The 25,389-nt window shown below is 58.9% G+C and overlaps 4 protein-coding genes across 7 annotated transcripts in view; 2 read left to right on the top strand and 2 right to left on the bottom strand.

Moving 5' to 3' along the window:
- The window catches only part of LOC109578960 (scavenger receptor cysteine-rich domain-containing protein SCART1-like), a 71,936-nt gene extending 63,471 nt beyond the window's left edge, over positions 1 to 8,465 (bottom strand). For 2 of the 3 annotated variants that reach the window (XM_070781198.1, XM_070781196.1), the window contains exon 1: positions 8,358 to 8,465. The gene's annotated coding sequence lies outside the window, so the exon portion shown is untranslated. The remainder of the gene's footprint in view (positions 1 to 8,357) is intronic. The other variant, XM_070781197.1, reaches the window with a different exon arrangement.
- LOC139179935 (olfactory receptor 226-like) lies at positions 768 to 1,703 on the top strand. Its single transcript, XM_070780467.1, has one exon. The coding sequence runs from the start codon at positions 768 to 770 to the stop codon at positions 1,701 to 1,703; it is 936 nt and encodes a 311-aa protein (XP_070636568.1).
- SPRN (shadow of prion protein) lies at positions 8,450 to 18,558 on the top strand. The gene is made up of 2 exons (XM_070781201.1): positions 8,450 to 10,454; positions 10,917 to 18,558. Exon 1 carries the CDS (start codon positions 8,450 to 8,452, stop codon positions 8,879 to 8,881), a length of 432 nt encoding a protein of 143 aa, XP_070637302.1. The 3' UTR covers positions 8,882 to 10,454; positions 10,917 to 18,558.
- MTG1 (mitochondrial ribosome associated GTPase 1) lies at positions 11,245 to 25,297 on the bottom strand. Of its 2 annotated transcripts, none has more exons than XM_070781200.1 (11): positions 24,742 to 25,297; positions 22,272 to 22,336; positions 19,329 to 19,433; positions 17,612 to 17,692; positions 17,081 to 17,137; positions 16,797 to 16,887; positions 15,598 to 15,659; positions 15,244 to 15,340; positions 14,940 to 15,021; positions 11,974 to 12,086; positions 11,245 to 11,708 (listed from the first exon to the last, which is right to left on the bottom strand). In XM_070781200.1, exons 2-11 carry the CDS (start codon positions 22,323 to 22,325, stop codon positions 11,575 to 11,577), a joined length of 876 nt encoding a protein of 291 aa, XP_070637301.1. In that variant the 5' UTR covers positions 22,326 to 22,336; positions 24,742 to 25,297; the 3' UTR covers positions 11,245 to 11,574. The 2 variants fall into 2 exon arrangements, with proteins under 2 accessions (XP_070637301.1, XP_019808422.2); XM_019952863.2 differs by lacking the exon at positions 24,742 to 25,297 and adding an exon at positions 23,178 to 23,350.
- Positions 25,298 to 25,389: the final 92 nt, after the last annotated feature.

Genomic DNA, 25,389 nt, shown 5'->3' with positions numbered 1-25,389 from the left:
GTCCACGTGGGGAAACCAAATGTGGGGATGAACCCTCCCCCCACCCCCAGCCCCAGGCCCACAAATCTGAGGCCCAGATTTTGCTCAGACCTGGAGATCCCACTGGCCTTCTGATGGAAGTGGTGTCCTTCCTGAGGATGAGCAGCCCTGGCCAGAGAACAGTGAGGAGAAGCGGTGCTCTGGGGCCCACATGGAGAAGGCCAGGGAGCGTGGGGACACACAGCTAGGACAGCACTCCAAGCACACAGAGCGGGCCTCCTCCCTGCAGTGTGCACACGCGGGCCTGTGTGTGTGCATGTACATGGGTGTGTGTGTGAACCTGAATGTGTGCGTGTGCATGCGCCTGGGGGTGTGTGCAGGAGTGCACCTGGGTGTGTGCATGTGTGCGTTGTGCCTGGGTGTGTGTGCACCAGCATGCACTTAGGTGTGTGTGTGTGCACGTGGGCATGCACACTCCCACATGTGGCTGTGTGCACAGTGCTGGGACAGGCAGCAGTGCACACCTGAGAGCTTCCACGTGAGAGTGGACGTGAGAGGTATGCTTGTGCTCACTTGTGTGCAGGTGGGGCCCCCCTGCCAGGGGTTTGCTCAGGGTGAAGTGTGTGTTGGGTTAAGGATGGGGGGTGGTCAGTGCTGCAGCAACTCTGAGAAGGGGTTATGGTGCCCCCACCAGCTCCCAGGACCCAGTCCCCTGCCCAGCACACATCACACCTGCCTCTCTCCACTGTTCCAAGGCGCTCAGAAGTGACCTCCCTGCCAAGAAGGCTATGAGCAATTCCACGGAGACGTCAGTGACAGAGTTCATCCTGCTGGGCTTCCCAGAGCTGTGCCACGTGCGGGGGCTGCTGTTCGGGTCATTCCTCACCATCTACATGGTGACCATCCTGGAGAACCTGGTCGTTATGGTGACCATCAGAGCCAGCCGTCGACTGCACACACCCATGTACTTCTTCCTGGCCAATCTGTCAGTGCTGGAGACCCTCTACACCTCAGTCACCATCCCCAAGCTGCTGGCTGGCCTCTCGGCCTCAGCAAGGACGATCTCCTTCTCAGGCTGCCTCACCCAACTCTTCCTCTTCCTCTCCCTTGGCTCCTCCGAGTGCTTCCTCCTGGCCACCATGGCCTGTGACCGGTACCTGGCCATCTGTCACCCCCTGCACTACCCAGCCATCATGGACTCGAGGCTCTGCCTGCACCTGGCCCTCGGCGCCTGGCTGGGTGGCTTCCTAGCCTCCTGCATGTCCACGGCTCTCATCTCCCGCCTCAGGTTCTGCGGCCCCAACGTCCTCAACCACTTTTTCTGTGACATCTCACCCCTGCTGCAGCTCTCCTGCTCTGACACCGCCACCATCGAGGTGCTGGACTTCGTGGCAGCCCTCGCTGTGCTCGCCACCTCCCTGCTGGCGACTGTGATCTCCTACACCCACATCGTGGCCACGGTGCTGAGGACCCCAGGAGCAGCTGGCCACCAGAAGGCCTTCTCCACCTGCGCTTCCCACCTGATGCTGGTGGCCCTCTTCTGCACCACCACCATCTTCATGTACGCCCGGCCTCACGCCATCAGCTCCTTTGACCTCAACAAACTGGTGTCTGTGGTCTACTCCATTGTGACCCCACTGCTCAACCCCATCATCTACTGCCTCCGGAACCATGACATCCACGAGGCCCTGGCCAAACTCCACTGGGCTCCCGGCCCCTCCTAGCACCAGCGGCAGGAGGAGGAACTTCAAACCCTCCCACCCTGTCATCTGCTCACCGCCACCAGCCCACGCACCAGGTGGGCCACAGCTCTCTCCCACCAGCACAGCCAGCGAGCTCCTCTCCTCCTCCCTCATCCTGAGACACAGTAGCAGCAGCCAAACTTCAAAGGTGCCAGCTGCCACTTTCAGGGAACTTCAGCACCAGAGCAGGGGACAGCTCCTCAGCCCGGGATGAGCCGGGCTCGGCTCTCTGATGTACTTTAGTTTTAGAATTTCTATCTGGTTCTTCTCACAGTCTCCCTTTTCTCTATCAAATTCCCAGTCTTGTTTCTTTCCTGTGCACATGTACAAGCTCCTGCGTTCTGTCCCTGACAACCTGCTTTCTGTACTGGTCTGTCTTCTGTCTAGATTGCTTTGTCACCATGGTGTCTGCAAGTTCTTAATATCTGACATGGTGAATCCCTCTTCTTTGAACTGCTTTTTCAAAATTTGTTTAAATTTGACTTTTATCTTTTTGTATGAGCCCCTGAGTTCCTTAGTTTGCTTGGGCTGCCATAACAGAGTGCCACAGGGACGTCTCTGGCAGTACAGTGGCTAGGTTCTGTGCTTCAGTCCTTGGCTGGGGATCTAAGATCCCACAAGCTATAAGGCACAGGGAAAAAACAGTACCACGGACAGGCTGGCTTATACACCAGAAATTCATTTTCTCACAATTCTGGAGCCTGGAATCTGAGATAAGGTATCAGCAGCACTGGTTTCGGAGAAGGCAATGGCACCCCACTCCAGTACTCTTGCCTGGAAAATCCCATGGACGGAGGAGCCTGGTAGGCTGCAGTCCGTGGGGTTGCAAAGAGTCGGACACAACTGAGCGAATCCACTTTCACTTTCATGGACTGGAGAAGGAAATGGCAACCCGCTCCAGTGTTCTTGCCTGGAGAATCCCAGGGACGGGGGAGCCTGGTGGGCTGCCGTCCATGGGGTCGCAGAGTCGGACACGACTGAAGCGACTTAGCAGCAGCAGCGTTGGTTTCCTCTGAGGCCCGTACCCATGGCTTGTAACCAGCCACCCTCATGTGGTCATCCCTGGGTGCGTGTCTGTGACCCAATCTCCTCTTATCCCCTCTTATAAGGACACTAGTCATATTGGGTCAGGACCACGCTGATGACTTCAACTTTTTTAACCTCTGTAAAGACCCATCTCCAAATATAATCACATTCTTAGGTGCTGGGGACAGGATTTCAAAATATGAATGGTGAGGCCACAATTCAGTCAACAGTAGGTTCCTTTAAGAACTCTGCTGAGATTCTTACTGGAATCACACACTCACCTAGGGCTGAGTCTGAAGGAGGCCCAGGCGGGCGCCCAGCTGCGCTGCCTCTGTTTCTCCCATTTATGCGGGTCTTCCTTTATGTTCCTTAATGGTCTGTTTATTTTTGCCATAAAGATCCTTTGCATTCTGGGAGGTTTTTTATAGAGTCCATTGTTACTGTGAATGGCATTTTATCTTCTACTATTTCTTGTTTTGGTAGAGACTTTCTACCATAAGTTTTATCTGCCATAAGACACTCATGCAGCTGCAGTCACAAAATATGCAGGTAGCAATCTCTTGCACCAACGGGGACAAGCAGTCAGGCTGTGGGCAGTGCACGGCAAGCAGAGCAGCCCCACTGAGCACCTTGGACCCAGAACGCCCCTCCCCACCTTCCACCCACCCTCTGGCCTATGTGTCCAGCCTACAGTCCTCAGAGGGCGGCAGCAGCTCCCAGCACCGAGGCCGCAGTCCTCAGCGGAGGAAGGGGAGGGGAGATGTGCGGGCTCTGCGGCCCCTCCTTGGGGAACAGAGCCCTGCCCAGCACCCTCAGAGCACACTCTGCTTCCCCCGCTCTGCAGAGGCGAGGGCTCCCCAGTTCCGGGCGTTGGGGGTGAGTGGTCGACCACAGAGTCCACAGCTTCTCCAGGGCACGGCTGTCTCCTGGGCTCAGGCCTGTGATCAACAGAAGTGGTGAAAGTAGGAAGCGTTCCTTGCTCATAATTTTTGACAAAACATATTTAAAGGCTCTCCACTAAATATGATATCTGCTGAGGGTTTATCTGAAACATAGCTTTAATCAAGTTTAAAAAGTCATTTCTATGACTAGCTTTCTTGGCATTTTCCCCCACAAATGAATGTTGATGGAAATCAAATCACATAACAATATGTAAGTGTATCAGATCAACATGGTGGACATCTTAAATTTACAAAATGTTATGTGTCAGTTCAGTTCAGTTCAGCCACTCAGTCATGTCCAACTCTTTGCGACCCCATGAATTGCAGCACGCCAGGCCTCCCTGTCCATCACCAACTGCCCGAGTCTACCCAAACTGATGTCCATTGAGTCAGTGATGACATCCAACCATCTCATCCTCTGTCGTCCCCTTCTCCTCCTGCCCTCAATCTTTCCCAGCATCAGGGTCTTTTCAAATGGGTTAGTTCTTCGCATAAGGTGGCCAAAGTATTGGAGCTTCAGCTTCAACATCAGTCCTTCCAATGAACACCCAGGACTGGTCTCTTTTTGGATGGACTGCTTGGATCTCCTTGCAGTCCAAGGGACTCTCAAGAGTCTTCTCCAACACCACAGTTCAAAAGCATCAATTCTTCAGCACTCAGCTTTCTTTATAGTCTAACACTCACATCCATACATGACTACTGGAAAAACCATAGCCTTGACTAGACGGACCTTTGTTGGCAAAGTAATGTCTCTGCTTTTTAATATGCTGTCTAAGTTGATCATAACTTTCCTTCCAAGGAGTAAGCGTCTTTTAATTTCATGGCTGCAGTCACCATCTGCAGTGATTTTGGAGCCCCCCAAAATAAAGTCTGCCACTGTTTCCACTGTTCCCCCATCTATTTCCCATGAAGTGATGGGACCAGATGCCATGGTCTTCATGGTTTTCTGAATGTTGAGCTTTAAGCCAACGTTTCCCCTCTCCCCTCTCACTCTCACCAGGAGGCTCTTTAAGCCGTTTCCCCTCTCCCCTCTCACTCTCACCAGGAGGCTCTTTAGGCCGTTTCCCCTCTCCCCTCTCACTCTCACCAGGAGGCTCTTTAGGCCGTTTCCCCTCCCCTCTCACTCTCACCAGGAGGCTCTTTAAGCCGTTTCCCCTCCCCTCTCACTCTCACCAGGAGGCTCTTTAGTTCCTCTTCAATTTTTTACGTGTCAAATATATTTCAATTAAAAAAAAACTTAAAAAAAAGACATTTAAAAATTAAGAAATGGCTCGTTTTTGCTCAGGCCTGTGGACTGTGGCACATCTTCATCCTGCCGGGAAGCTCCATGGCCACCAATGAGACCAGTAGATGCAAAGAACTGACTCATTGGAAAAGACCATGATGCTGGGAAAGACTGACGGCAGGAGGAGAAGGGGGCGACAGAGGATGAGATGGCTGGATAGCACCACTGACTCAGTGGACGTGGGTTTGAACGAGTTCTGGTGATGGTGAAGGCCAGGGAGGCCTGGAGTGCTGCGGCCCGTGGCGGGGCAGTCAGACACGACCAAGCAACTGAGCAGCAAACATGAAGGGAAGAAGGAGGACCAGGGTCGTGTGTTGGGAGTGAAGGCACAACAGGAATACATTTTCATAATCAAAAAAACTGAAAAACAAACAAAAAAAGAAATGAAATGTGCCGTCTTCTTTTTCTGAGAAAATCATGAGTGTTTTTCTCCCTTTGTGCAGCAATGAGTGAAGTGTGTCCACAGACTTGAAACCACCTGGACCTGAGAGTGACGACCTGCTTTTAATGTACTGTTGGGCTCAATGGCTAATATTTGTTTTTATGTTTTGGTTTTCTGGGCATGAGGCATGTGGGATCCCAGGTCCCCAACTAAGGGTCGAAACTTCACCCCTGCATTGAAATGCAACGTCTTCCCACTAGGGAAGTCCCAGTGGCTAGTATTTCATTTGAATTTTTCATGTTAATATTTAAACATAAAATAGTCTAAATTGTTTCCTATGCTTCCCTCACATTTCAACAGATAAGGCTTAGCTCCTCATGAAAGGGATCATTAGCCTCCCTCCATGGCTCCTCTCGCGGAGTGCCCTTGACCCTCTGCCTCTGAAGGGGGACTCCATCAGACTCAGAGTCCAAAACCACGCCCTTTCTCTTATATCTGCCGTCTTGTTTCTGTTCACCTAAAAAAATGTCCTTCACTTTGTAATTCAGTTCTGTTGGCTTTTTGCCACCTTGTTTTCAGAAGTTCTTACTTAGTCTGGACCTCTGTCCTAGCCTCCTGTTCTTATACAAACACAGTATCTCCCCCAGTCTTTCTGAGCCTATGGATTATTTTTGCTTTTTTAGGTTTTTCTCTAATTCCTCAAACTTCTTGAGCCTTTTTCCCCTTTTCTTTGCTGTGGTCTTTATTGTGCTGCAGACTTTCCTCAAACGTCTGATAAATGCTGGCTGCTATTGACACTTTAACAGGAAGCCTGTCTGGGAGCTGTCAGGCAGGACCCTTGAGAACAAGGGAGCAGGGATGTCCCTGGGCTGGGGGCCCTCTGAGCGCAGGTGACAGGGAAGGTGCCCGGTGTCAGCTGTGGCACTGCCCGACCGGGAGGCCGAGGGGGCACGCCCCTCACTGCCCCTGGCCCGCCCGCCCGCTCCGGCTCTGGGCTCTGTGCAGTGGAGCCACATGCGAGACTGTTCCCGACTCTCGGTGCCCCAGGAGAGGGCCCAGGCCCGGCCCTGCCCTGGGAAGCAGGTCCGTGCGGCCAGGAAGGCGTGCCACATCCCCTCCCAGGGCCAGGGAGGGGGCAGTCACAGTCAGACCCCATGGGCAAAAATAAGAGAAGGTGGGCTCCCAGGGGACACACTGGAGCAGGGGAACGGTGCTGAGAGGCCACAGTGGTGACCTCCCTGCAGGCCCCACGTGGCATCCTGATCTCCTCAGAGAAGTGCCCTTGTTTCCTGGAGGTGAGCAACTCACTGGGGCTGTTCTGTGCGTGGGACCAGGGAGTCCACCAGAGGATGCAAGCCTTGGACGAGCCCCGCCTCTCCCATCGCGCATAGCCACAGCAGCCCGAGGCCCCTGGCCCAGGACAGCGTGGGACGACGCGGCGGCGCTGAGCCTTCAGGGACCACAGGATCGAAGAGACGCGGAGAGAGACGGTGTCACAGAGGCCTCTGCGGCACCGTGCACTCCTGACACCGTGAGAGCCGGTGTCCCCAGGGGGAGCGGCTCAGGCGAGGCCTAGAGTCTGGGGTTGGGAGGGGGCCGGGAGGAGACTCGAGGACAGACAAACCTTGGAAAGCAAGACAGAGCCAGGCCCAGGGGTCCAATCCAGCGGGGACCTGGAGGCCCGCTAGCTGGAGCAGTCGGGTCACAGATGGTGGGGCCGCCTGCCTGGCCCTGGAGGAACCTGAGCGGCAGCCCTGGAGGTGGGAAGAGGGGTCCCGGCTCCCCTTTCCCAGGCCTGGAAGGGGGCCTGCTAGGGCTGGTGCTGCTCTGGGTCTGGGACGCCCTGGAGAGCCATCCTCTCCTCTCTGGGCCCTGCGGTCAGGCGCCCGTGTGGACACACCCCCAGGAAATGGAGGGAAAGAGGAACTGGAGAGGATGTGAGGGAGATAGGGCTTGGGGTCAGGCCGGAGGGTGGGGGGGTGAGGGGACGGAGTGTGCGAAGTTGGGGTGAGGACGGATGCGGTGGAGCGGGGGGTGCGAGGTGCTGAAGACCGTGGGGCTGACTGGTATCGGGGGACCAGTCAGGGTTGGGGTGCGCAAGGGATGGAGGACCGGGCGGCGAGTGGGGGGGTGCTGGGCAGAGGGGGGCTGCGCCTGCGAAGGCCCGCCCCTGTCCCCTCCCTCCCGTCCCGGGGATGAGCCTCCGCGTCTGCCCGCCCCACGCCAAGGGCGGAGGCCGCACGCACATCCCCGCTCCGCTCGGCGGCGCCGGCCAGGTCTCCGCCACAGCCCCCCTTCCGCTCGGGCCGCGGTCCTCGGAGCCGCCGCGGTTCTGCCCGAGGCCCGCGGCTGGTAAGACCGGGCGGTGGGGGGGCGCGTCTGGGGCCGGGAGGCGGGTGGAGCCGCCGCCCAGGGGTCGCCTCTGGTCCCCGGCCCAGCTGCGAGCCAGGCGGTAGCGGGAGGGGCGGAGCGCGAGGCGGAGCGCGCGGGAGGGGGCGCCTGGCTGGACCCTGCCCGGGGTGGGGCTGCGGCCCCGGAGCCCGGGGAGGGGCCTGGGAAAGCGACCGAGGCTCCCTGCTGGCCCCTCTTCCAGACCCTCACCCGCTTCCTTTGGGCCCTCGGACCTGGAGACGCAGCCTCACCCCACGGTGGCCGGTGGGCCTGCAAGCCCTGGAGCGGCCCACACATGGAGCCCCCTCCGCAGGCCTGAGCGCCCTCAACCGCAGGGGGCTCGCAAGCCCCTTCCTCTGCCCGCACTCCACGCTCCACACAGAATAACCCCACTGCAGAACCCTCACCCCCACCAGCCCCTTCCCGGCTACTGAACAAGACCCCCCATCCCCGCCCAAGGCCCCAGGCCCTAATCCTCAGGCAGGCCTGCCCCCAGCCCGCCCCAGCCCACTCCCCACTCCTCCAGCAGGCGAGGCCCCGCGTACCACCCAATGCCCAGCCCGCCCCTGACCGCTGAGCTCCCTGTGCCCGGGCCCCGAGCACCTCCCTACCTCCCCAAGTCCTCTGTTCCCAGCTCCTGAGTGCCCCGTCCTCACAGAAGCTGAGATCTCCTTCTCCGTCCTGCAGGTTCTGCTCCAGGAACATGAATTGGGCGGCCGCCGTGTGCTGGGCTCTGCTGCTAGCGGCCACCTTCCTCTGCGACGGCAGTGCAGCCAAGGGTGGCCGCGGTGGGGCCCGTGGCAGCGCCCGTGGCGGGCGCGGCGCCGCGAGGGTGCGTGTGAGGCCAGCGCCCCGCTACGCCGGCTCCTCAATGCGCGTGGCCGCGGGGGCGGCGGCGGGGGCCGCGGCGGGGGCAGCCGCAGGCCTGGCTGCGGGCTCGAGCTGGAGGAGGGCCGCGGGGCCGGCGGAGCTTGGCCCGGAGGATGCAGAGGACGGAGCGCCCGGCAGCAACGGAACGGGGAGAGGCGTCTACAGCTACTGGGCGTGGACCTCAGGCACGGGGCCCACAGGCCACAGGCACCTCTGCCCACTGCTGGGCGGGGCCCTGGGCGCCCTGCGGCTGCTGCGGCCCTAGGCTGGGCCGGGCGCATCAGGGCCAGAGCCGCCCCCAGCCTGTGCCCTCCTCCCAGGCCCCGCGGCCCCGATCGCCCCTCCCCTCCCCTGCCCACAGCCAGGAGCCTAGAGCAGTGTGGGCAGCTCTGGCCCCTCGGCCTGAAGCTGTGACACCTCCCGTCGGAGCCCCTCCCCATCTCACATCCTCCCAGGGGGCCAGCGGCCCAGCAGCCCCAGGATACCCTGCCTCCTGCTGGGGTTAGTCCCCCCAAGCCAGAACGGCAGGGGTCCTGCGGTTCCCGCACCGGTCCACGCTGGCCGGGCGCCTACCACTCCACAGGCTGTTCAGGCCACCCCAGCTCCTCTGAGCCCACCCTGGACACTTGAGTGCTGAGGACGGTGCTGACCACCTGGCAGGGAGGCGGGCCCTCAGGCTGGGCTGGTTCTGCCACAGCCCAGAGGACATGGTGCCCCCCGCCCCCCACAGAGGCAGCCCCAGGGACTGAAGGACTCGAGGAAAAGCGCTGGTCACCCATCCAGCAAGAAGGGGGGTGCGTCTGTGGATCTGTGAGCCCAGCATGGCCCCATGCTCTCTGGACACTCCCAGAACACCCTCACCCAGGGCCTGCCCGGAGCCTTGCCCTGCCTGTGGACCCAGGGCCACAGCCCTCTCTGGGCAGATGCTGTGAGGCCCACTGCTGGGGGAACCAGGGGACACAGCCCAGAGCAGCCCCCAAAGACTCAAGGTTTGCCCCTGGCTCCCGACGCCCAGAGTGAGGCAGCCCTGCCTCTCAGGTGCTTTTCCCTCCAGCTGCCGACCTGCCCCACCGGCGTGAGCCAGCCTGGGCCCAGGCTCGCCGGCGCGCCCTCTGGCTGGAGGAGCCCCAGGACCCTGCAGGACAGCTGCGGCCCGGCTCCTGGTCGGCCGGACTCTGCCTCCAGAACCCGCCCTTGCCTGCCCCGCGCCGCAAGGCCTGTGGACTTAGCTGACAGATTCGTGTCCAGACCAGCATCTCCAGGAGCCCTGCCGACTCTGCATTCCCAGCTGGCCCTCGGCTCTGGTTGCAGTCAGGGTCTCAAATTATCCACGGGGCCTGGACCAAGCATTTCTGTCCAAAGGCCCAGGCGCCAAACTGCAGGCCACAGCTCCCTGGAGCCTCCTGTGTCCACACTGCCAGATGCCCTCCATCCTCCCAGACTGAGCTCCGGGCTCCACAAGACCAGCGGGAGGTGGCCAAGCCCAAGCCAGGGCCTCAGAAGTAACATCTGAAAGTCTTAAACAGGAGGTCCCATCAGGGCAGCTCCTTGGCGACTCAGCCCTCCCTGATGGGCCTGGCCGAGCTGTGCTCAGCCTCAGACGCCCACGAGGACACGGACCATGGCTGGTCCAGACCCTCGCGCGCCTCTGCGGCGTGCAGCGCCAGCACACCGCTCGTGCGGGCAACACCGCTCCTGTCAGGTGACTCCACTCAACAACCCGGCTTCAGGAGACCTTGGCGTCTGCAGCCACACATCCCTGAACGCTTCCCACCCCACGGGGCAGGGTTCCGGTAGGAAGCAGGCGGCGCTCAGGGTGGGCAGCCTCAGGCGAACTGGTGAGTGTGCTGGGCGGGGGGGCGCAGCAGGACCTAGAGGGCCGCCTACAGGAAGAGGGGCCCTGGCGGAGTGCCCGGGAAGGTCGCAACACCACTGGCCACAGAAGAGCCGGAGCTGTAACCAAATGCAGCGCCCAGGCCCAGCACCCTTCCCTCCCCGCCCGCTTCCAGAATGTGCAGGCTGTGGTGGTGACCTTCCTGCCCCTCAGGTGTGAGCCCAGCAACGCTGGGCGCCGTCTCATTAGCTGGAAGGTGCTCGCAGGCGGCAGGAAGGCCTGGGGTCTCCACTGACCGCCCTGGCTTGTGCACAAGCCGGGCTGTGAGCAGAGCGGCCCTGGGCACCAAGGGGACGGGGCCGCTGGATTCTGCCGCGGCTCCTCGGGACCTCCTGTGTGTGTGTGTGTGTGCACGCTTCAGTGGTGAAATAAACTCTGCTGCCAACCAGACCGCTCCTTATTGCAGGACCAGGACACTCAGGAACCTGACACACGAGCCCTGGGTGCTGAGCGTTCGTGTTGTTTTTCTTGGCAAGGGGCCCGCGGGGCTGCACAGTGAGAGGGCCAACCCCGGAGCCTCTTGTGTCCACACTGCCAGCTTTCTTGGGTACGGCGCCCAGATGCCCTCATCCTCCCAGACTGAGCTCCGGGCTCCGCAAGACCAGAGCGAGGTGGCCGAGCCCGAGCCAGGGCCGCAGAGGCAACGTGGCCGTTTGAAAGTCTTAAACAGGAGGTCCCAGCGGGGCAGCTCCTTGGCGGCTCAGTTCTCCCTGATGGGCCCAGCCGAGCTGTGCTCAGAGATAGGCCTTTTAATTTAAAATTTTAAAATTACAGATGATGGTTTCAACTCCTGAGAAAATGCCAGCTTCTCCTTAGGAAAGGAGCTGAGAGACACTGAACACCAGAGAGTGTCCCCCCACCCCGGGCCTGGCACACGGGATGCCCACCGCCCTGACGCTCACACCCAGGCCTGTCCGCTGGGACCAGGGGCCAGCTGTGGGGCAGGACGACTCGGCCTCCTTCCTGGAACAGAGACCCAGTGCGGTGAGCAGCGTGGGGACTCTGGGAATCCAACCCCAGCTGCAGAGCTGAGGGCAGGGGCCAGGCCCTCCCGCCAGACCAGCTCACGACTCCTCTGCAGAGCGGCCCTGCAGGAGGTCTCGGTCCAGCATCACGGGGCCCAGCAGCCCGCTGCGGAAGGCCCGCAGGAAGTCTCGGGCGGCTGCAGGGTAGTCGGGCTGGATGACGTTCACGTTCCCTGGGAAGGCAGGAGGCTCAGGTGAGGAGGGAGCCGCACGCGGGGCCCAGTCCAACCCCCTCAGGCCCACGCAGGTGGGCGTCTGCACAGCACATTCGGGAAAAACACCCGAATTCACAAGAGTGAGGGCATCATGGCCTGGAGCTTCCAGAGGAGGTGTGGCCCACCCTGCAGGCCCGGCCCCTCCCCTGCAGCCAAGGCAGACACCCCTCCCCCGACTGCCCTGGGCCCAACCCCCGCCCAGCCCCGGGGCTGCCCATCTCACCCGTGCCCGTCAGCACCTTCACCTTCTGGGTCTTCCTCAGCTTCACGGCCACCCGCTTCAGCACGCTGGCGATGTCGTCACAGGCCTCACCCAGGCCGTAGTGCTGCACGTACCTGTGGGAGGGCGGCAGTCACCGGCTCTCCAGTGACCCCTTCGTGGGTGCCAGTGACCTCCTTGCAGAGCTGAGGACCTCACCGACACCCACCTTCCACGTGGCCACAGGCAGCTGCCCCGAGACCCAGCCCCACACCGGGACCCTGGGTACAGCTGCCAGGACAGCTGACCGTTCGAGGGGGTCTCCCTGCAGACCCTAAGCAAAAGGACCGGAGTGTTCCCGATGACAGTCCCAGGGCAGGAATACCAAGACACCTGCCACCCGAAGGTCAGGGGCAAGAGCTGCCAGGCACACGCAGCGGGAAAACAGACCCGTCGGGGGAGAAAACCGGTCAGCTGGAACCGCCCCAGACACTGGAATCCACAGAGACCCTGAATCAGTTATTAGAACTGCATTCCCTGTGATTACAAAGCAAAGAACCCACACAGAAGACAATAAAAAGAAATAATCCGAATCTAACATCTGGAAGAAAACACTATGAAACACACGCTGAGGGAATTAGAGCAGCTCGAACTCTGCAGGGGAGAGGGCGAGGGAGCTGGGGACCCAGCGGCGCTGAGCCAGCGCTCCTGGAGCCAGAGCGGGGGATGGAGCCCTGCACCCACCGTCAGAGCCTGGTGACAGCCCTGCGTGGACGAGGACAGTGGCCGGGGTCACCCACACGTGCGTGACGCAGGCTGCACAGTCTGGGGGTGAGAGCCAAGGGCTGGGGACAAGCACAAGAAACAAGGGAACCGTGCCGGCGCGCAGTGTCATAAACTGCCCGAACGCTTGACGAGGAGAAACCGTCACAGCAGCCAGAGCGCCGTACGTATGGAACAGAGGAACAGAGGGCAGACTCTCATCAGAAACCGCTCCTCTGCGGACAGTCCGTCCACCGAGAACTCTGCCCACGGGGCAAACTCCCTTCAAAACGGAAGGTGAAATGAACACATCCTCCAACAGCAGCTGCACGGCCACTGGCGTCACAGGGAATCCTGGGCAGGGAGACGGCCCCACAGGGCGGGGCCCAGAGCAGACGGGGCGAGTCTTCACTTTACATCCATGTTTCAAGAAAGCGCAGCAGCATGTCTGCCGCAGAGAGCAACACGTGTCACAACACTGCCCAGAGGCGAGCTCCGCAGACGGGAGAGGCCCGGGCCTCACGGCACTCAGGCCACTGCGATGCCTTGCGAACCCCAGAGCCACCTCCGCCCAGGTTCTAGGTAACAAGCTGACAAAAGGGAATCGTGAAAAGCGTCTGAGGGACTTCCCTGGGGGTCCAGGGGCTGAGACGCCGCGCTCCCAGTGCAGGGGGCCGGGGTCAGTCCCTGAGCAGGGACCAGATCCCACAAGAGTCCGCGTGCTGTGACTAAAGATCCTGCAAGCTGCAACTGAGACGCGGTGCAGCCAAGCGAGCTAAAGAGAAGGCATCTGACTGATCTAGAAGGTCAAAGAGAGAGAAAAGAAAAGGTGCACAGAACAGCTGTGACAAAGGCAAGATTGAAGATGTAACCCTAACGTCAGTGACCAGTCAGACATGAGTGGCCTAAACACCTAAACTAAAAGCAGAAACGGCCAGATGGGTGAAAAGCAAGGGCCAACTACATGCAGCAACAAACATTTTAAATGTAAAGACACGCCAGCTCAAAGTAAAGAGACAGGGGACAGGGACACACGAGGGAGATTTCAGAGCAGAGACTATCCTGTCCAGGATACAGGAGGTCACGTCCTCAAGTCACCAGAACACCACGACCTCCCCACGACACGGAGGCTGGAGACGTGAGCAGGACCGGCGGTGAGGGGCGAGCCCACCTCCTGCCCACAGCAGTAACAGGAAGACAGTCAGCAACGCGGAAACAAGGGAGGAACGCGGACCGGACAGCAACCACAAGAACAAAAACCAGAGGTCAGAAAGTGGGGACCAGAAGCTGGTTCTGTGGGGAAAACCAAATGCCTGACCTGACGTCCTCAGGGTCCTCAGGGACATCTCTGGGGGCCTGCAGGACACAGGCACTCTCACCATCCTCACTGGTGAGGGCAAACCGACTGGACCTCTGCACAGCGACCGCCTGCACTGCCCAGTGTGAGAACACGGATGAACCCAGGGATGAACGCCCGGCCAGGCGGGCACTGCCAGCAGGGAGGCTGCACACAGGGCTCCCCCTGTGAGGCTCCAGAAGGTGCAGGAAGCAGGTGGGCAGGGAGGGGGCCACATGGCAGCACAAGAAACGGGGTTTCCTGGACGTGTAACGGCGTCACATGACTTTGCCAACAAAGGTCCATCTAGTCAAGGCTGTGGTTTTTCCAATGGTCATGTATGGATGTGAGCTGGACTATAAAGAAAGCTGAGCACCAAAGAACTGATGCTTTTGAACTGTGATGTTGGAGAAGACTCTTGAGAGTCCCTTGGACTGCAAGGAGATCCAACCAGTCCATCCTAAAGGAGATCAGTCCTGAATGTTCATTGCAAGGACTGACACTGAAGCTGAAGCTCCAGTACTTTGTCCACCTGATTCGAAGAACTGGCTCATTTGAAAAGACCCTGATTCTGGGAAAGATTGAAGGTGGGAGGAGAAGGGGACGACAGAGGATGAGATGGCTGGATGGCATCACTGACTCGATGGACGTGAGTCTGGGTGGACTCCGGCAGTGGGTGATGGACAGGGAGGCCTGGCGTGCTGCGGTTCATGGGGTCGAGAAGAGTCGGACACGACTGAGCGACTGAACTGAACGGCTTCACGGGTGCACCCACATGTCACAACCTGTCAGACTGTACATTGATGACCACAGACTGTCCACGGCACCTCACGGTGCTGGTTTCAGTTATGCTTAGTGAGGCCGGGGGAGAGGGCCTGCCCCCTGCACTCACCCCGAGAGCTGGTGCCTGTTGAGGGTGTAGAGAAGGAAGTCAGCCAGGGTCTCCTCGCCCACGAGGTGGTCCAGCACGGTTCCTGGGAACAGGCGCGGAGGGGGAGGGCTTCAGCTCGCGCCCTGCCCTCCCCACCCCCGCAGTCGAGGGGGAGGAGGGCGCCCCCTCCAGGGTGGGCCAGGATGCCCGACGGGCTGAGGGTGCCAGGGGTGTCAGCTGTGAGCAGCCAGGCCAAGCACAGGCCACCCAGCCTGGGAGCCTGGGGGCCTGGGAGCCTGCTGTGGGTGGTGGGGGTCGGGCTCACCGCACAGGGCCAGTTTCAGGCCCGTCTCCACGCTTGGAATCCGAGGAGCCAGCACCCCAGGGGTGTCGAGCAGAAACATCAGCGGCCGCTCACACACCTGGGGGCAGAGCGTGGTCAGCTGGCCTTCTGCCTGAGGCTAGAGAAGACCCTGGAACCTGCCCCCCAGAGTCACTGCCACCAAGCTCTCAGCATCCCCACAGGATGCCACTGCTGAGTGACGTGGAGAAGGAATAAGGGCAGGAACCCAGCAGCCACCTTGCCCCAGGAGGACAGGCTCTGCCCTGACCCTGCATGCCCCTGGGATGGAAGACACCTGAGCCCTGGCCCAGGTATGGTATGAGGACAAGGCCCCACCTGAATCCTGGACATCACAGCTCTGGTGATCCCAGGCTCGCCGCCCACCCTGGTGGCTTTTCCTGCAGGATGAAAGGGAGACGTCAGTCTGTCAAGCGCCCAGGCAGATACGCTGGATGAGCAGCGATGCACATGGGAGCCTAGCGGGGCCCAGCGAGGGCTCTGCAGGGAGAGGACCGCCTCCCAGGCGCCACGACCCGCTGAGGCACAGCCGTGACAGCTGGCCAGGGCTGCCTGTTGGCATCGCCTTCCTCCCTGCAAGGCCGGCACCGCCCCAGGACCGCCCACAATGGCCCACCCGTGGGGCGGCTCCTGACACTGGCCGTAGGGTCCCAGCTCAGGGCGTGTCCCAGGCAGACCCTCCCCCTGTGCTGGAGCAACACTCGCATCCATCAGCGCACGGACAGGTAAACAAAACGTGCTTCGCCCACACAAAGGAGTGTTATCAGCCTCAGAAGGAGGGAGATCATGGCGCACGCAGCAGCGCGGGTGGACCCTGGGGACTCGGGCTCCGTGAAGCGGGCCCCGCGCAGCGCAGACCCTGTGAGCCAGGATGAGGCGCCCGAGGACCCAATTCACACGACAGAACGCACACCAGAGGCTCCAGGGCTCCGGAGGGCAGGCCCACTTGCGTCTGGAGGCTGACAGTGTGAGGCTTGCACAGCACTTAATGTACTAACACCAATGATGTCTTTAAAGCCACAATTACAGGAAAGTAAGCAACAGCTGACTGTAACAGTGCTCCAGCTGGCAGCAGAAACAGCCTGAGGTGACGGTCCGGCACAGGTCTGTCTCAGGGAGGTTCCCAAAGGACACACTCATGCAGAACACGAGTCAACACGGACTTGGCGTCAAACGCCAGCAGGCATGAGACACAGGCCCGGAGAGCCCTCTCCGGGTCCCGGCCTGACGTCTCACCCACGTTTCCCACACGCCCTGAGCAAGCGGGACAAAGAGACAGAGTAATGGAAGCACAAAATCGCCCACGTTTAGAAACTGCACATATTAAACATTTAAAGACAGAAAGCGGATGAAGTATAAAATGTATTAGGGAATGACTGTCTCACCAGCTGACTGCACACCAAGCTGTCAGCTGGGCCTCCTGGTGCCAACAGCCCCCTCAGTGAGCTGGGGTCTCAGGCTCTGGAGGGTCGTCCCAGCACGAGAACCAGTGCCTGCCCCCCCAACTGCAGAAGTACCTTTCCTGAGGTGCTGCCTCCGCAGGGAGTTGATAAGCGAGGACTTGCCCACGTTGGGGACCCCGATCACCATGATGCAGTACTCCACGTGCTGGAAGCGCAAGGGCAGGGGGTGGGCACCACCCAGCCCCGCACCCCCATACCCCCAGGGCACCAGCGTGCCCACCTGGGGCCGCCCCACCCCACCTGCCAAGACCCGAGGGGGGTCCCCAGGCTGGGCTCAGCAGTGGGCCCGGGTTTCCCAGCAGAAGGGGCAGGCCCTCGGCCGGTCCTGGCCCACCAACCTCTCCTCGGTGATAGCGGTAGCTGCTCCCAACCAGCTCCGTGACCGTTGGGATGACCTGCAACCAACAACCACCAGGCACCTTCCGGGGGGAGCCCGGCTGCCCTCGGCCCCTGGAGGCGGCACTCCCACCGGCATCCCACCACCGGCCAGCGTGGTTCCACACACGTCAGACGCAGTCTGTGCTCTGCGAAGGGGTGGGGGTGGCCGGGGCCCTGCCCTGTCCTTCCGCAGGAAAGAGGAGAGCCCGAGGGGGACAGCGGGCACTGCCACGCCTTCCAAAGACGCATGACAGCCGCAGAATTCTCCAACTTGACCAGGAAAACAGGCACAGACCGTCCATGGCCTCCACTTGGGACTAAAGGCATCTCTCGGCCCGACCCTGCTGTTCCCACCCCCAGTCTGCCCGACCCAGGAGGTGACTGTGCCCCAAACCCAACAACATTCTGCTTCCTGCAGAAGCACAGTAATCTGTGGTGTTTCTTTAACATTTTAAGCAGAAGCCTCAGAGCACAAAACAGAAGAGACCCACCTGCTTGACATTTTCATCCTTCACACAGTTGGTAAAAACAACATGTTTTATGCCTTCTCTTTCTAAGTGTTGGATAATTTTCTAAAAGAGACAAGACGTTTCCAACTCAAACACCAAAGGAAGACATGGGCGGCGTCATAAGCTAGAGTCTGAGGATCTGCTCAAGGGCTGGGGACTCGAAAGGAGGCTGGGCCACCGGGGCAGGTGGCCTGAGGGCACGTCAGGGGAGGGCAGGCCAGCCCCGGGGCGCCCCTGCCACGGGCTCTGTGGGAGGACACAGGACGGGGCCACACCAGGTCATCCGAAACCACCTGCAGCCCCGGAGACACTTGGCGCTGGTCTCCACTCAGTCACATCATCGCTCCCCGCCTCCCAACCAGCTTCCACAAAACAAGCCCCACTTACACTAAGGTTTGAACCCAGCTACAGAATACGTGGAACACTTTAAAAGCCCCAAAGTAAACTGACACTAACATGAACTTACTGGCCTAAATGTGAAGCGAAATCACCGTATGACTCTTATTTTTACAACCAGTACTGCACTGTTTGAGAACCCCTTGGACTGCAAGGAGATCCAACCAGGCCATCCTAAAGGAGATCAGTCCTGAATATTCACTGGAAGGACTGATGCTGAAGCTGAAGCTCCAACACTTTGTCCACCTGATTCGAAGCCCTGACTCATTGGAAAAGACCCTGATGCTGGGGAAGATTGAAGGTAGGAGGAGAAGGGGACAGCAGAGGATGAGATGGTTGGATGGCATCACCAACTCAATGGGCATGAGTTTGAGTAAGCTCCGGGAGTTGGTGATGGGCAGGGAGGCCTGGCGTGCTGCAGTCCATGGGGTCGCAGAGTCAGATACGATTGAGCGACTGAACTGAACTGAACTGAACTACATTGTTTGATCAGCTACTGATTTACTTAAAGGAATAAAAAAGCCATTCATTGATTCAGTTAGTTTTGCTGATTTATTGTTTGCTATGATGATGCAGATGAAGGTCAGGCCCACAAAGACTTCGTGAAGTCACACTGCAGGCTGCGTACAAATCTGCATGGGACTCCCCCTCCCAACCTGCATAGGCAGACACGGGGGTGGAGTTTAAAGAACTCAGTGTACCACAGCCAACTAAGAAACCAGAACGCGTTCCTGCTGCTGCAAAAGGAAAAGCTACACACACACAAAAGCTGGCTCGATTTCAAGATTCTGACACCTACTCTCTCTGTTTCTCTTACTCAGGGACAATAGGAGACATCACCCCTGGACACTGTGTCCCCATCCAGCAGGGCTCGGGGACAGCCCCAGTTGCTTTGGGTCTCACACCTTCCAGATCACTCAGGGGGCAGCAGGCAGCCCAGAGCTCAGACCAGAGGTCTGGGAGGACACAGGAAGCCAACGCTGCTGCACCAAGAGGCCTCTGGGTCGGAGAGCAGGGTGATGGCCACTCGCCCCAGGAGGCAACTGAAACGCGAGTGAGTGAAAGTTAAACAAGAGACAGGCATCTGTACCACAGCTGCAGCCACATGCCGCGTGCTCACAGCCTCGAGGGCCCTGCAGCCACTCTGTGGGAGCGCGGCTCCTCCCCTCGCCCATGGCTGGACCCCCGCTGAAGGATACAAACTCTTTGGTCACCTGAATGACAGGTTAGTCTAAGGCTAGTTTGCTAAAGCACGCAGGCCTGGGCAGACCAGACCAGAGATCCGGTCAGACTTGAGCCGTACCTGCTGCTCCTTCAGATCTGCCAGGTCCATTTTGTTGAGGACGAGCAAGTGAGGCTTAAGCCCAAGGGTTTCCTGAAACAGAGGGTTTCGGCCCGACAGTGGGATGTGGCAAAATTAAGGCAAGATTCCATCAATTTGACCACCAATTGACATACTTTCCCTTGTCTTGTTACGCAGACTGGACCGCCTACAACAGGACACCCTCGGAAGGAAAGGACAGTGCAGAAGCCTGTCTGGAAGCAGGCGCGCTCCAGCCAGCCCATCCACGAGACCGAGCCGACCCCAAGTCCTGCACTCACCACCTGAGGGCCACCGAGCCTCTGCAGGCCCCCGGCGCCTCCTGCGGACAAGAGGCAGGGCAGCGCCCTCTCGTGGTTCCTCAAACAGGAATGATGGCGGCAAAAACAAACAGAGCTCAACGGAAGGTTTTGTGACTAGACCACTGTTTAGCTGCCAAAAGATCTGGTCACTCAGGACAAGTGCCTCCCACGAGTCCTGATCAATGTATCTCATGCCACCGCCGCCACCCCTGGGCGTCTGCATGGAGACCTCCAGCGAGCCCACCTCCTCAACGCCAGGGGCAGCCCCTTCCTATCTCCGCCAGGGGCCCCCGGCGCTCACTGTGACACCAGCACATCAGGAGGGGAGGTCTGTGTCTGCATGTTGGGGGTGCTCAGCCCTTCCCTGGTGCCTGTCCCCAGGAGTCCCGAAGCCTCAGCATGCCCAGGTTCCAGGCCCCCAGTTAAGCCGCTGTGTCCCCACACCACACAGGGACAACAAAAACAACAACTTACTTTCTCCATAAGCAGCGCTCTGCCCTCAGAGGTTAACCAAGCCTGAGCTCCCTCAAGGGCCGTCCTGGAGAAGTCAGGACACCCAGCGAGCAGAGGAGGGCGGGGCGGAGGCGGCCCCCCTCAGCACACGGGCAGCAACGGCAGGCTTCCTCGTCCAGAAATCAGACATGCAACCGCCACCACACCCTTCTGACTGGCATGAGATATTGTACGAACTGAAACATTTAACCTACGGTAGAGAAACTGGAGAGTTTTCTCAGAAATTCCAAGTACAGATGGTGATGACTTTCAAACCAACACCTGTGTCTTCTAGAGAGCCTCTAAACACAGCTCAGGTAAATACAGCAAAAACAGGGTGTGCAAAGCACGCTCATTACTGAGGGAGATCGTTCCCTCTTCTGGTGCATCCTTTAGTACAGGAAGGAAGCCTGGTTGGCAGCTACTTTCTAATGGAGGTGTCATATCCCACCTGGAGCCTGCTACTGCTGCAGTGAGTTGGAAGGCACGGGTGTGCCAGGCGGAAACCTGAGACGAACGAGCTACCCTGTGTCAGAGGGAGCTTCTGGGCCCCGCACCAGGGATCCTGACTCACTGGCCTGGAAAGTGGCCTGCTGCTGCTGCTGCTAAGTCGCTTCAGTTGTGTCCAACTGTGCGACCCCATAGATGGCAGCCCACCAGGCTCCGATGTCCCTGGGATTTTCCAGGCAAGAGTACTGGAGTGGGGTGCCACTGCCTTCTCCAGGAAAGTGGCCTAGATATTAGTATTTTCAAGAGCCTCCCGGGGGAATTCTAATATGTAGCAAGGATTGAGAACCACTGCTTTAAATGTCAGTAATTTGGGGTCGCAAAGAGTCGGACACGACGGAGTGACTGAACTGAACTAGGACAGGTGACCCTGTTGGCCACTGAGGTCCCGACTGGACCAGAGCAGGGACCAGAGAAGGCAGATGGGAACAAGGTAACAGCCAGGAACACTTCTCCAGTCGTGTGCACTGCCTGACTCTGGAAGGTCTCCCCTGCACTACAGCTCCGCACCCAATCCCAGTGGGGTTGGGGGAGGGCTCCCCTCACCAAGAAGTTCTCACCACCAGCTGGGGTCCTTCTGTTCAGCACAACTCTGACTCCATGAACCCGGAGATGGCATCAGACCCCATGGTCTGGGCTCAGGAATGCCACCGCCCCTCACGTCAAAGAGCAACTGCAGTTGAGGTCTGACAGAAAACAGCAAGATTCTGTAAAGCAATTATCCTTCAATAAAAAATAAATTAATTAAAAAAAAATAGCAACTCCAAGTCCAGGTTGTCACCTGTCACTTCTGACCAACAGGCCTGAATCAGGGGTTCCCAAGACCCTTCCCTGGGTTCTAGCAAAACCAGTCTGGACAGTGGCTCAAGAAATTGAGAGAAACATTTTATTTATTGGATTAGACTTATGATCTGGCTTCCCTAGGGGCTCAGAGGTAAAAAAAAAAAAAAAAATCGGCCTGCAATGTAGGAGATGTGTGCAGGACACACAGGTTCAGTCTCTAGGTGGGGAAGATCCCTTGGAGAAGGAAATGGCAGCCACTCCAGTGTTCTTGCCTGGAAAATCCCATGGACAGAAGCCTGGCGGGCTACCGTCCATGAGGTCACAAAGAGTCGGACACAACTTAATGACTAAACAACAAAAAGGACACAACTCTGGAGCAGCCAGGTGGAAGACATGTCCAGGGCGAAGGCTGGGAAAAGACGTGGAGCCTCCCCCTCTGCGGGTGCCTCTGCCTGCATCTCCACCCTCTCAGCAACCAGGAAGCTCTCCCCACCCCACCCCCCAATAGTCTGGGGTTTTCTAGCAGCTTCATTACACAGGCGGACAGAGTGAAACGCTGGCCTTTGGTGAGTGAACTCAACCTCCAGGGCCTAAGGCGGGGGTGGCAGGGGTAGGACTGAAAGCTCTAACCCTCCCATAGCAAGGCTGGCGCCCCCAGCAAGCAGCTCCCCCGTAAGGGACCAAGGTCTTTTCCAAAACCACCTCATTAACAAGAGACACCTTATCACACCCCTCACGATGGAAACTCCAAGACTTTCAGGAGCTCTGTGCCAGAACCAGGACAAAGACCAAATAGGTACTGCTTATTCTAAGCGACCACTTCACCACCACTGAAGGATATCCGGGCGTCATGGACCTCGATGATGCAGTCCACCAGCCTCAGGCTGCTCTGCATCTTCTTCAGCCCTGGAAAACAGGAGAGGGACGCCTCAGGGGAGGACGGGTTCCGAGCTTTTAATAAAGTAATACTGAAGCACAGTTAGTTGCTTTACGGCGTTGTGTTCAGTTTCTCGGGTACATTAAAGTGAAACGGCTATACAGAAACACTGCTCCTCAGCGTCCCCTCACTCAGCCAAGCCCAGTCTTTCGGGCACACCCACAAACATTCCTTGTGGCTGGATCCCTTGCGGTTCAGACAGTAAAGAGTCTGCCCGCAATGCGGGAGACCCAGGTTCGATCCCTGGGTCGGGAAGATCCCCTGGAGAAGGGAATGGCAACCCCCTCCATTCTCATCTGGAGAATTTCATGGACAGAGGAGCCTGGCGGGCTCCAGTGCATAGAGTTTCAAAGAGTCGGACAGGACTGAGCGACTTCATTTTCTTTCTTTTCAAACATCTCGCCTCCACCGCCTGCTTCTCGCCCGCGGTCGCCCCGTCCCACTGATGGAGGGGCGGCGCGGGCCGAGGGCCGCCACCCTCACACCGGGCGGCGCTGGGTCTGCAGGCGCTCTCGGAGCCAAACTCTGAGAAAAGTAAGAACCTCAGAGGGTGCAGGCGAGAGACCGCCAGCTCGATCTACGCCTCAAGGTGCTCAGGTAATTAAACAGCCGACTTCAACCTGGAAAGTGCTTTCCTAGCCCTGCCTCATTCCGTCCCCAAATAACGTCCAGGAAATTGTGTCCTTTTCCAAGCAGGTGGGCACACGGGCTTCGAGCCGAGGAACAGGGCCTGCCGGGGTCAGCTCACGAGCCCGCCCCGCGGTGGACCCGCGAGGAGCCGGGGAAGCAGCGCGCCCCGCCGCGCCTCACCCTTGGCCATGTGGCCCGGAAACCAGCGCGCCACGTCGCGACCTTCCAGAGGGAAGCTCTCCCGCCAGGCCGCCCGCACGGCGGCGCAGAGACTCCGCGGAGACAGCCTCATGGGTCCGCGTCCCAGGCTCCGCGCAGCACTACGGACCGCTCCACCCACGGACCTGTCCGCCGGGCCCGTGCGACCCCGCACAAAGGTTCCGGGGCTCCAGCGGCCGGCGCGGCCCGCGCATGCGCACGACGCTGCCTCGGCCCGCAGGAGGCGCTTAGCGGCCAGTGCTGGGGCTGGGCCGGGGACCGGGGGTGGGGACGGGGCTGGGGACCAGGGACGGAGCAGGGGACGCGGCTGGGGGCCGGGCTGGGTCCCTCGGGCGGGCTTCAGGGAGGGCTACGAGCCAGGGCCGCACCCGCGCAGTTCCGGGAGTTCTCAGGGGTCCAGTCTTCATTAAATTAAAAAATCCTGGTTCTTCCTTAACCATATTCAGAGTGACAAAATTTAGTAGTCCGCTGTCAATTTGGTCCTTTTTACAAACTTGGTTATATTTTTTCAGATATTTTAAATTTAACTGACAAGTATAAGATCCTCTTTTTCAAGTACTCTGGGTTTAATGTACAAACTCTTTGCAAACGCTGCAGTTCTGCTAAATTAAATCCTGAATGCAATAAGCCTGAAATTCTTTATTGCAGCAATACTCAGTGTAAGTACAGTCGGATTTTAACTTTTTTTCTTTCTTTCTTTTTTCCGCTGTGCCGCAGGGCTTGCAGGAGCTATTTCGTAACCAGGGATTGAACCCAGACCATGGCGGTGAAAACCCAGAATCTTAACCACTAGGCCACAGGGAAGTCCCCAGATTTTAACTTTAAATCAGAAGCCTGGGCTACTGCTCACTGCACTTTGTTGTAAGAGTATGAAGCTAATGGAATTTTTTAAACAAGCTCCTAAAACTCCAAATATGCTCAGATTCTCAGCTCAAAGATACCACTACTGTCATCTTGATGGCCCTAAGCCTAATACTCGGGGCGAGCTGTTCCTAGGGCTGAGACAGGCCCTCCCATGGCTGAGTGAGACCACCTGGGCCCCCTGCACAAGCTCCCAGATCTTCCTCACTGAGCTGCCCTCTGCACCCAGACAGCCTCAGTCCTGCACACGGACTCAAAAAACCTGAGACAACAACAGAGAGCTGTGTGCCTGACAGACACTGCCCTTCCACAGCCCTAGGACCAAAGAACCAAAATAAAATCCTGCCAAATCCCAGATTTCTCTTCAGCTGTCTTACTGGCAGGTGCCCCAAGCAAAGCAACTCCAGGGACACAAGGGAGCGGATACACAGACAGACCTTTGTGGGCAGAGATCCCCGGAGGGCGATTTGACCTAAGATGAGAAGGTGATGAGAAGGTGCTGGGCTGAGGGCATGGCCAGCACCACGGCTGACAGTCTGGCCACTTGGAGCTGGAAAGGAGCCGGTGGCAATTCTTTAGGCATGCACACACTCCTCCAGGGCCCACACGCGAAGCAGGACACACCATGCAGCCCGAGGTCCGAGGAGGATCAGGAGCCACTGACCTCGAGGTGGGCACCAGGCCAGGGGGCCCCATGCCTGCTGTGTGGAGTCCCAGCCTCTGCAGCTCCCTGCTTCCCTCTGCAGGCCAGCCTTCAGCTGTACTGCCTCCGGGGACAGTCCTGGAAAGATGCCCACACTCTGCCGTGGCAGCTGTGAGACTGGCCATTGCCAACCCCACCTGAGGCCTCTGACCTTTCCTTGGCTGTGAGATGGGGGCCATGCAGCCGCTTCCCTGGGACACTTCAAGGAGGCAGTGAAATGAGATGGGGACAGCTGAGCACAGCACCAGGCCCCCCAAGGGCTCCCCACATTTATGCCAACACTTCCCAGGGCACCCTGTTCCTCTGTACCCTTCAGGCCTCACTGTTCACTTCCTCCAGAAAACCCTGAGCCCGCAGATCAGAACAGGGTGCCCCGTGCCCTGTGAACTCCCGTCTCCCACCTGCTGACCCTCACCCGGCCCACAGGGCAGCCAGTACCTGGTGAAGGGCCCGTGGACTCACACCAGGGGCGCCTACCAGCTCTGCTGCCACTGCGGTGAGAACTCCGGGACCCGGGAACACACCCAGGGTCCCGGGTATCCGAGGGAGGTAGGCCGCGTGCTGGGGGCACAGAGCCCTGCAGTGACCAGGGCTGGGGCAAGACGAGAA

This window comes from Bos indicus, chromosome 26 (assembly GCF_029378745.1).
Source record: "Bos indicus isolate NIAB-ARS_2022 breed Sahiwal x Tharparkar chromosome 26, NIAB-ARS_B.indTharparkar_mat_pri_1.0, whole genome shotgun sequence".
Taxonomy (NCBI): Eukaryota; Metazoa; Chordata; class Mammalia; order Artiodactyla; family Bovidae; genus Bos; species Bos indicus.
This window is presented reverse-complemented; position numbering and strand designations above follow the sequence as displayed.

Excerpts from the sequence above, each read along its gene's own strand:
- SPRN (XM_070781201.1), top strand. The coding sequence starts at position 8,450 with ATGAATTGGGCGGCCGCCGTGTGCTGGGCTCTGCTGCTAGCGGCCACC.
- LOC139179935 (XM_070780467.1), top strand. The coding sequence starts at position 768 with ATGAGCAATTCCACGGAGACGTCAGTGACAGAGTTCATCCTGCTGGGC.
- MTG1 (XM_019952863.2), bottom strand. The coding sequence starts at position 23,289 with ATGAGGCTGTCTCCGCGGAGTCTCTGCGCCGCCGTGCGGGCGGCCTGG. Across the intron at positions 22,337-23,177 it reads TCCGGGCCACATGGCCAAGG|GGCTGAAGAAGATGCAGAGC; the intron begins GTGAGGCGCGGC and ends CCTGTTTTCCAG. Across the intron at positions 15,660-16,796 it reads GAGGCAGCACCTCAGGAAAG|GAAAAGCCACCAGGGTGGGC; the intron begins GTACTTCTGCAG and ends TTCATCCTGCAG.